The following is an 11,364-nucleotide window of genomic DNA, read 5'->3' on the forward strand; positions in this document are numbered from 1 at the left end:
AAACATCTATGCAAATCTTTTTTCATTAAGAAATCTGGTCATTTGTCTTTTCACTGTTGAGTAGTAAGAGTTCTTTATATGTCTGTACATAAGTTCCTTATCAGCTGTATGATTTGGAAATATATTCTCCTATTCTGCAGATTGTCTTTTCATTTCTTTGATGCTGCCCTTTCATGCACAAAAGTTTTAATTTTGATGAAGTCGAGTTTATGTATTTTTTTCTGTGCTTTAGATATGATATGCATATAAGTAAACCATTGCCTAATCCAAGGTCATTAAAGTTTTACACTTATTTTTTTTCTGAGTGTTTTATAGTTTTAGATTTTACATTTAGGCCTTCGACCACTTTTGAGTTAATTTTTTTTTGTATGGTGGAATCCAAATTCATTGTTTTACATGTGACTATTAAGCACCATATGTTGAAAAGACTAATATTCCCAATTGAATTATCTTGTCTTCCTTTTCAAAACTCAATTGAACTGTAGATGCTTATTTCTGAACTCTGAATTCTATTCCATTGATTGATGTGTCTGTTTTTATATGTCTGTCTTGATTACTGTAGCTTTGTAGTAAGCATTGAAATTGGGAAAGCTGAATCCTTCAACTTTATTCTTCTTTATCAAGGTTGTTTTGGCTATTTGGGATCTCTTGTATTTTCATATGAATTGTAGGACCAGCTTGTCAATTTCTGCAAACAAGGCAGCTGGGATTGGAATAGGAATTGTTTTGATTCTGTCGATGAGTTTGGAGAGTATTGCCAATTTAACAATATTAAGTATTTCAATCCATGAACATGAGATGCTTTTCCATTGATTTAGGTCTTTAATTCATTTCAACTATGGTTCGTAGCTTTCAATGTACATGTCTTGCAGTTCTTTTGTTTAATTTATTTCTAAGCGTTTTATTCTTTCTGGTGTTATTGCAAGTAGAATTGTTTTTGTAATTTTATTTGTGTCTTTGAATCTAAAATGAGTCTCTTGCAGACAGCATAGAGTTGAATCATTTTTAAAAAGTCATTTGTCCAATATCTGCCTTTTGATTGGAGTGTGTAATCTATCTGTGCCTAATGTAACTAATGATAACATAGGCTTTACATCTCCCATCTCACTATTTGTTTTCTATATGTCTTACATCTTTTTGTTTCTCTATTTCTCCATTAATGCCTTCTTTTGTATCAAGCAAATATTTTCTAGCACACCATTTTCATTCCTTTCACTTTATTTTTTAGTTATTTTCTCATTAGTTCCTCTGGATGTTACAATTACCATCTTAAATTAAAACAATCTAGTTTGGGTTAATACCAACTTAGACAATACAGTCATGAACTGCATAACATTTTAGTCGATGATGGACCTCATATATGATGTGGTCCCATAAGATTATAATAGGGCTGAAAAATTTCTATTGCCTAGTGATGTCATAACCATTGTAAGGTCATATCGCAATGCATTACTTACATACTTGTGGTGATGCTGGTATATGACTGTGCTGCCAGTCATATGCAAGTATATCACATATAATTATGTGTAGCATGTAATGCTTCATAATGATAATAAATGACTATGTTACTAGTTTATATATTACTATAGTAAACATTTTTTATGATTATTTTAGTGTGTACTCTATTTACTAAAAAAAAATTAACTGCTAAACAGCCCCAGGCAGATCATTCAGGAGATATTCCTGAAGAAGACATTGTTATCATAAGAGATGACAGTTCCATGTGTGTTATTGAAGACCTTCCAGTGAGACAAGATGTAGAGGTGGAAGATAGTGATGTTGATGATCCTGACCCATTGAAGGCTTAGGCTAAGAGTGTGTTTGTCTTCATTTTTCACAAAAAAAGTTTAAAAAGTGAAAAAAAATGTAAAAAACAGAAATAAGGTTATAGAATAAGGATATAAAAAATTTTTTATGCATCTATACAATGTGTTTGCATTTGGTTTACAAGAGTCAAAAAGCTAAAATAATTTACAATTTATAAAATAAAAAAGTTACAGTAAGGTTAGTTTATTATTGAAGAGAGAAATTTAAAAAATACATTTAGTGTAACCTAAATGTATAGTGTTTATAAAGTCTACAGTACTATATGGTTATGTTCTTGGCCTTCACATTCACTCACTACTCATTCATTAAGTCACCCAGAGAAACTTTCAGTCTTGCAAACTCCCATTCATTATAAGTGCCCTCTACAGGTGTACCTTTAAAAAAATCTTTGGATTATATTTTTATTGAAACTTTTCTGTATTTAGATACACAAATACTTATCATTGTATTACAACTGTCTGCAGTATTCAGTGTAGTAACATGCTATACAGGTTTGTAGCCTGGGAGTAATAGGCTACATCATACAGCCTAGGTGGTAGTAGGCTACACTCTGTAGGTTTGTGTAAGTACACTCTACGATGTTTGCACAATGATTAAATCACCTAAAGATGTATTTCTCAAAAAGTTCCCCATTGTTAAGCAACGCATAACTGAATACAAAGCATTGCCCTGATATAGTTCTATGTAGGTTGATGCAAAAATAATGGAGTTTTTTTCCCATTAAAGGTAATGGCAAAAATGGCAATTACTTTTGCACCAACCAATACTACCTTCCTTCTCTTTTGTGTTATTGTTGTCATATAAATTACATCCTTATATATTATGATATCTTTAACATAGTTTTTAAAAACATTGCTACATATAGTTAACTTTTAAATCAGGTAAGAGAAGCAGAGATTTATAAGAAACACATTTATAGTATCTTGTATATTTACTTACATGGTTACTTTTAACAGTTCTACTTGTTTCTTTCTGTGGATTTGAATTACCTGTCCAGTGTCCTCTCATTTCAGCCTGAAGGACCTCATTTAACATTTTTTTGGTCTTCTAGCAGCAAATTCTGTTTTAATTTATCTGGAAATAGCTTAATTTCTTCTTCATTTTTAAAGGATAGTTTTGCTGGATATAGAATTATTGGTTGACAGTTTTTTTGTCATTATTTTCAATATGCCATCCCACTACCTTCTGGCATCCATGATTTCAGATGAGAAATCAGCTGTTAATCTTATTGATAATCCCTTAATCCCTTGTATGTGATGAGTTGCTTCTTCTTTCTTGCTACTTTCAAGATTCTCTCTTTGTCTCTCTCTCTCTTTTTTTTTTTTTTTGATGGAGTCTTGCTTTGTTGCCCAGGCTGGAGTCCACCGGCATGATCTTGGCTCACTGCAACCCCCGCCTCCCAGGTTTGAGTAATTCTCCTGCCTTACCTTCCTGAGTAGCTGGGACTACAGGCACATGCCACCACATCTGGCTAATTTTTGTGTTTTTAGTAGAGACGGGGTTTCACTGTGTTGGCCAGGATGGTCTCGATCTCCTGACCTCGTGATCCATCTGCCTTAGCCTCCCAAAGTGCTGGGATTATAGGTGTGAGCCTCTGCACCTGGCCTTGTCTATCTCTTTTGACTGTATATGTCTAGGTATGGATCTCTTTGGATTTATCCTCCTTGGGTTCACTGAGCTTCCAAATGCACAGATTACCACGGTCAAAAAATTATATTTGGTACATTTTCTGCCATTATTTCTTCAAATTTGTTTCTGATGTTTATTGTCTCCTCTCTTGCTGAGACTCACTATTCATATGTTGGTATGGTTGATTATGTCTCATAGGTCTCTGAGACTCTGTTTATTTATTGTTATTCATTTTACTTTCTGTTCCACAGAAAGGATAATCCAAATCTGTTACTGGGCTCTTCTAGTAAATTCTTCCTTTCTGTTTTAATTTTCAACTTCAAAATTTCTATTTTGTTCATCTTATAATTTCTATCTCTTTTTTGGTATTTTCTATTTCATAAGATGTTGTTCTCACACTTTCCTTAAATTCCTCATACATAATTTTATTTAATTCTTTGAATATATTTAATTTATAATGTAGATTTAAAGGCTATTCCTAGTAAGTTCAACATTTAGGTTTCTTTAAAGACAGTTTGGTTGCCTATTTCTCTGTGTATGAGCCATACTTTGCTGTTTCTTTGTGTGTCTTAATTTTTTTGTTGTTGAAAACTGGACATTTTAAATAATATAATGTGGCTACTCTAGAAATTGGATTACTTCCCCAGAGTTTGTGGCTGTTGATGTTTCTTTTCCCCTGTATGTTGGTTTAGTGACATTTCTAGACTTACTGTATAAAGTCTATATTCCTTGTCATGTGTGGCTGCTAAAATATCTTCCTGTTTAGCCTAGTGTCAAGCTAATGATTGGACAGAGTCCCTTAAATGTCTTGAACCAATAGGACTTCTGCCCTTTGTCAAGGGGCTCTGTGTGCACCTTCAATGTTCTGTCAGTTTACAACTCTGCTTTACTCTCACTTCCTGCTTGTGTAGGGTCACAGGTCATCCAGAGGTGAGAGATTAAGACCTTACTTGGTGTTTTCTGGGCACGTGCACAGCCATGCACATGTTTGTGACATTCCAGATTCCCAGGAATATGTTGGAGGTTTTCAAAGTTCCATATGAACATCTCATTTCCCAAACGTTAAGTTTTTGATCAGCTTCTTATTTTTTCCAACTGGTCTGTGATGTTAAATAATTTCCACCAATTTTTTTGACAAATTCCCTGGGATATGGCTTTTTCCAGTTATCAAACTCTGTCTCAGGTTAAATAATGAGAAGATTTGAAAATATGGCTTTTTCAGGGAGCTGCCAGTTAGGTAAAATTGTGACACTTCCCTGGGGATGGGACTTTTTGAGGTGCTCCTAATATAAGCACAGTGGGATACGTTAACTACTTCTAACTATACTGTAGAGTTTAAAGGAAGAAAACAATAAACTCAGCATTCTGTATTCATGACTCTAGGCCACTTAAGAGAACCAGTAAACTTCTATAGCTGCTCTAAATGTAATTTCTCATCTCTGTTAGACATAGATCTAGCATAGTTGAAAATTAGTTGCATTGCTTGAACCTACAGGCTGCTGAACTACAATATAAGTTGAATTCATAGCCTTATAGGTCTCTTGAGTGACAGCCAGCATATGCATTAGAAGAGTGAGACTCAGTTCTAAAATTTAGATTTTTGGAGAGACTTTTAATGCCTGAAGCAATCCCCAGTTCACAGAGCCTCCCATGTCAGCGAATCTTGCCTTGTTTGAAAATTCTGGGACGACCACTTTGCAAGAGGAAGCCATGTTCCTTCCTGACCACCTCCACTGCATCTATTCTATCTCTAGAGCTATGCTTAATGTTAGACTCAAGCATTGTATGCACCTAGTGATATTTTTTTGGAAATTCTTGTTAGCAGAAAATGGGGAGATAGGTGGGCATAGACTCAGAAGGTGGTAGACCAGGGATGGAAAAACATAATTTTATGTAACATTTCTGAATTAATCCTTGATTCATTCTTTGGAAGGATTTTCCAGAGAATCTGGATTCAATGTGTTAGCTTGAGCAGCTGGGAGTTCTTAGTATTTGCTTGGGTGGCTGCCATGAACCACACCTCCCTGTATTTATTTCCTTGTGTAATTTCATCCATGTTGGATCAGGGCTGGCCTACCGACTTGCTTTAGCTAGTGGAATGCAGAAGAAGTGAAGTCCAGGAGGCTTCTGCTTTTGTGCTCTTGTGAGCCCTGAGCAGCCATGTAAGAAGTCCAACTATCCTCCTGGAGAGAGAGATCATGTGGAGAGGTACAGGGTGCCAGATATGTTAGTGAAGAGGTCAGCTTGGATGTTACAGCCCACAGAGTTGGCCTGTTTTGTTATCCACTGCCTTTGCTCAAATCTGAGGTTTCCCTCACAAGAGCTCAAATTGGGAGATCTGGGTTTGTTCTGATGAAAGGAGAAGGTAGGTTCTTATATACCATACATACCATTGCCCAGATACTTCCAAGAAAATCCGTGGATGGACCAGATTCTGGTGGCTGGGCAGGGGGATTCAGAGTTCGATGTGTCCATCAGACATCACCTGCCTTGGTGCAGTCTGGGCATGCTCAAAACCCTGGCCAGCAGGAGAACAATTAGTATTAGTATTAGTATTAGTATTAGTATTAGTATTAGTATTATTTTTTGAGACAGAGTCTCACTCTGTTGCTAGGCTGGAGTGCAGTGGCACGATCTCGGCTTACTGCAATCTCCGCCTCCTGGGTTCAAATGATTCTCGTGCCTCAGCCTCCCTAGTAGCTGGGATTATAAGTATGTGCCATCACACCCAGCTTTTTGTATTTTTAGTAGAGATGGGGTTTCACCTTGTTTGCCAGGATGGTCTCGATCTCCTGACCTCATGATCCATCTGCCTCGAGCTCCCAAAGTGTTAGGATTACAGGCGTGAGCCATTGCGCCTGGCCAGGAGAGCAATTTCTTCTACTCTTGGGCTGATGTTCTGTGACTGCTGCTCACAATTACTCATCATGGTGAAGGAGAACTTTGGAGGCAAAAGCACAGGGAACACCGCCTACTCCAGCCTGGTGTGGATATCCAAGTCATCAGCATAGAGAGCAAAAGGAGGAAACTAGAACTTCCTTTTTCATCACATTTCTGTTCTTGGATTTTTAGAGAGTAATGGAAAGAACTTGGTCTTTGGAATGGAAAGAGGTGGGCATTTGGTTCTGGTTTTGCTGCTTTCCAGCCAGAATGGTCTTTGTGGTTGATTCCCTAGCACCCATTTCTTCACTGCCACTCAAGTGATTATCTAAGCTGAGGGATCATCCCCTTAGGCCCTCAAAATAGCTGAATGTGCAGAGGGATGATCAGAACCCCAGGATGGTCACTTTCGGAGAGGTGCAAATATATTATTTATCGTGTGGGGAAGCACCTGCTTATACCATGCATGACAGACTTGCTGGCAACTAGCTTAGGAAAGGACATGCAATTCAATCTTTAGTGAGGAAGGATTAAGGGGAAATCTGTGGTGGGGAGAGAGCAGGGAATACCAGGAAACATTGTCTATCTTCTAGAAAGGACATCCAGGCAAGAGATGACTCCTTTTCTTCTTCTGAATGTGTGTCTGGGTGTGATGCTTGCATAAGTCACTTAATCTCCGTAATTCCTACCTGTGGTGAGAGTTGAGATGGCACTTGGTGTGTAGCATTGACTCAAAAAGTTGTAGTGATTAGGCCGGGCGCGGTGGCTCATCCCTGTAATCCCAGCACTTTGGGAGGCTGAGGCGGGCAGATCACCAGGTCAGGAGATCGAGACCATCCTGGCTAACATGGTGAAACCTTGCCTCTACTAAAAATACAAAAAATTAGCTGGGCATGGTGGTGGGTGCCTGTAGTCCCAGCTACTCAGGAGCCTGAGGCAGGAGAATGGCATGAACCCGGGAGAAGGAGCTTGCAGTGAGCCAAGATTGCACCACTGCACTCCAGGCTAGGTGACAGAGCAAGACTCTGTCTCAAGAAAATGAAAAAAAAGTTGTCTTGATTATTATTTCATTACTCTAGATAATACTACATAAACCCAAGTTCAGTATAATTCCTACTTGAAAGAGATAGAACTCAGCTTCTGAGTACCTCATCTTCAAAGACAGCCACCATCAATTTCTCCCCTCCCTGTGTGAACATGCCTCTTCTCACATCGAGAAGTGGAGTTTATGCCTTTTCTTTGAATGTGGGTTGGTCTGCGACTGCTTTGAGTCACCAGAACCTAGTAGATGTGATGTTCTGGGACTTCTGAGGCTCGGTCTTAAGAGAACTGCCAGCTTCTCTTTCCTCCCTGCTATAGTTTGGATACAGTTTGTTTCATGTTGAAATTTGATAGTCCATGGTGGAACTGGGGTGATTTTCACCCTATTAGTTCCCACAAGAACTGGTTGTTAAAAAGAGCCTGGCGCTTACCTTCCTCTTGCTTCCTCTTTCACCAGGTGAACTCTGCACACACTGGCTCCCTTCCCCTCTTGCCATGAGTGGAAGCAGCCTGAGGCCCTCACCAGATGTCCAGTCTTGAACCTTCCAGCCAGCAGAACCATAAGCCAAATAAACCTCTTTTCTCTGTAAACTACCCAGCCTCAGATATTCCTTTATAGCAACACAAAATGGATGAAGATACTTCCTTTTGTAAAGTTTACTCTTGAGACACTCCCTTTTAGAATGCAGCTGTCCAGCTGTGAGAAGCCCGAGCCACATGGAGGGCCACGTGGAGGGGAGCCAAGGTGCACCAGCAGAGATCTCAGCTGATAGGCAGCATCGCCTATGAGTGAGCCAGCTCATATGATTCCGCTCAGAATAGGCCCCAGAGGACAGCAGCCCACCTGTGATTTCCCAATTTCTAGAAATGTGAGAGAAGATTAAATGGTGGTTGTTTTGAGCCACTAAATTTTGGGAGGATTTGTTATGCATAGATAACAAAAATAACTTCTTTTAGTGTGTTTTGGAATTTTGGCTTTTTACGGGGTTCCTATCAACTTCCCATCTCTCCCATCAGCAGAAGCAGTGAGTGTTATGGGTCATTGGCCATTGAGGTCCACTTTCTTTCTGTCTCAAATATCTGTCTCTTGAATTTCTTTTTTATAGAGTCCATATGCTGGAGCCACCTTAACCAATGCCCTAAACTTCTCTCCCTGAAATGCTTGGGAGGCACTATTTGCTTTTTTTTTTTCCACATCTGCAACAGATTTACTTATTTATTTATTTATTTTTATATTTTTGAGACGGAGTCTTGCTCTGTCACCCAGGCTGGAGTACAATGGTGCCATCTTGGCTCACTGCACCCTCCATCTCCTGGGTTCAAGCAATTCTCCTGCCTCAGCCTCCCGAGTAGCTGGGATTACAGGCAGGTGCCACCACGCCCAGCTAATTTTTGTATTTTTTAGTAGAGACAGGGTTTCACTACGTTGGTCACGCTGGTCTCGAACTCCTGACCTCAGGTGATCCACCTGCCTGCTGGAGTTACAGGCGTGAATCACTACGCCCGGCCATGCTTTTAACCAGATTTGAACAGAAGAATGGCCACTTGGCCCAGGTAGAAGTAGATGAAGTGTTTGATTTCGTATGGCACGTAACTACCGAAGTTCCTCCCCACGATGCAATGCCAGGTGGGATTGTACTTTTTGTCAAATTCCTTCTTAATGTGAGTCGCAATGTCCTTCTCTATGTTATATTTCTCCAGAGCCTGAGTAGCGCACTCCACCGAGTCCCGTTGCATCTCTTCCAACATGTCCGCATTTTTGACCACGGCCTTTTGGCGGCACATGGTTACCGTGGAGAAGTGGGCTGGCCGACTGCAACGGTCTCCTGGGGCAGATGCTAGCATTGCTCAGGCGGGGCTGGAGCTGCCGTGGCTACTGAAGCCATGGCGCATCTAATGGGAGGCACTATTTGTGCCACAGGAAGAACATCAGATTTGAAGTCTCAAGACTCAAGTTTAAGACCTAGCTATTTTACTTACCACTGATGGAACCTTGGGCAAGGGCCTTAATTTTCTGAGTCTCACTTTTTTTTTTTTATCTGTAAACTAAGGTTGGTCATATTAACTTCCTCACGGAAGAGTGAAATGGTGCAAATGAGAGCATGTGTGAAGGCACTTTGAAAATGGTCAAGTACTCTCTCCATATGGCAATTGCCCTTATTTTGCCTCATCATACAATGAGGATCAGTGCATGAGCTCGTCCACCAATGATCCCTCTTTTATAACCTCTTGTTCTGGGAAACAAGATCACTGAGGGGAAGCAAGTATTGTCACTGTCGTTTTCACCTACCCCATCTTTGTCACCATCTCGTCATGATAATTGTCATCATCACCGTTATTGTTGTTATTGTCATCATCATCATGGACCATTTCCTGAACATCTACCAAACTATACCCTTGTCATACACTTGCACAGCAATCTTTCAGGTTGTGCTGTTTATCAACCCTCTTTTACAGATGAGGAAACTGAGAATAGTCTTGGATAATCCACTTGCTCAAGATCATACAGAAGAAACTTTGGCTCGCTGGAAAATTTAAAACCAGATAAAAAGGTGTTTGTTGTTGCATCCATGTTTCTCTTTTCCCCATCAACCTCAGAGAACTAATGTCTCCTCTGACATGACCCCTTTTTTTTTCTTTTTTGGAAAAACGCCCCCAAGCATTGGAATACTGGCAATGAATGCTGAATCTGAAGCTATCAACATCCTGAAAGTCCATGGGCTGGAGCTAAGAGGAAGCCAAGCGTCCCTGTTGTATTTGCTGTGTGCAGCCGTCTTCAGAAGCTGGGGGCAGGCACTAATTAGATAGCCACTCAGAAAGTTGCTATCGCTAACTGGAAGCCATCCAAATTGCTCTCTTTATTCAGAGGTTTTGGAAGAAGACACCCCCATCTCCAATTCTCCTCCCACCCCATCCTTACTTGCCAAACCTCAAGGACCATAAATACAGCTAATTATGCCAGCTTGGTTTGGCACTTGTTTTCCAGATAGCATCTTTCATTAGCATTGACCTTCCGGCTGCCTGGCTTCCTGTACCTGCAGGGATTGTGGATGATGTGTTGGTTACCCTGGTGTCACAGGAAAGTGGTAGGGGGAGGCAGATGTCCACAGACGACATCTCCAACTGACCCCCAAACTATGTGTCCTTTTTCCTCCATGCTTCCTGTGCTCCCACAAGATGGCAGTAAGCACTCTAGGGAACCCAGCAGTGTGAATCTCTGGGGGTGACAGGGAGAATATGGGGTCAATTTGTTGGCTGTCTCAGCCTTGAGCATCCTAAAGGCATCTGCTGGATGGTCTCCAGGGGTGAGTTTTTAAGGGCAGGCAGACAGTCACTGTGTTTTGTTTATTATCCCTGTACCTCACCTCCCAACACACACACAGACACACACACACACACACACTGCCCACCCAGCCGTAGCAGTTGGAGGCTAAGTCTTAGGCAATGTATGTGGGATTAAATTAGCATCATTTATGCACCAACGACATGCACCAAAGGTGGGGGAATGAGAGTTGATCTGCTTAAGAGAACAAACTGTTTCTATGTTCTTAAACCCAACACTTAAGCTGAACTCTGAGCCCAGAAGTCAGGCTAAATGTCATCGGTGACTATGAATTTGAGGAGGATCTTGCTTGCTAAATTCTTTACAAAGTGGGGAGGTATGTGGCCTTTTAAGAGACAAAAACATGGCAGAGCATATACAGAAATGAGTGTGCCATTGTTTCCTAGACGACCTGATACTACTTCCTCTGAGCAGGTGGGCTTTTTCCTGCCGCCATGCCTTGGTCACAAGATGTTTCTAGTCCCAGCCCCAAAGTGTCCAGGTGAGCAGCCGACCAAAGAAAGGGCAGAAGTGTCTTATATGCAAAGCGATCCCTTCCTCCTCCATTGTAACATGGCCCAGTTAATGGGAAGGTTAACAATAATTGCTTTTCACTCCTCTGTCTTCAATTTTCAAAACCCTTTCTCTTCTTTTTTTTTTTTTTT

At 40.4% G+C, this 11,364-nt stretch overlaps 1 protein-coding gene across 1 annotated transcript; it reads right to left on the reverse strand.

Annotated features, from left to right (window-relative positions):
- Window positions 1–8,886: 8,886 nt before the first annotated feature.
- LOC105506029 (dynein light chain 1, cytoplasmic-like) lies at window positions 8,887–9,268 on the reverse strand. The gene has a single exon (XM_011934046.1). The coding sequence runs from the start codon at window positions 9,220–9,222 to the stop codon at window positions 8,893–8,895; it is 330 nt and encodes a 109-aa protein (XP_011789436.1). The 5' UTR covers window positions 9,223–9,268; the 3' UTR covers window positions 8,887–8,892.
- Between the last annotated feature and the right edge of the window lie 2,096 nt (window positions 9,269–11,364).

Source organism: Colobus angolensis, unplaced genomic scaffold (assembly GCF_000951035.1).
Source record: "Colobus angolensis palliatus isolate OR3802 unplaced genomic scaffold, Cang.pa_1.0 Scaffold130, whole genome shotgun sequence".
In the NCBI taxonomy this organism is placed as follows: Eukaryota; Metazoa; Chordata; class Mammalia; order Primates; family Cercopithecidae; genus Colobus; species Colobus angolensis.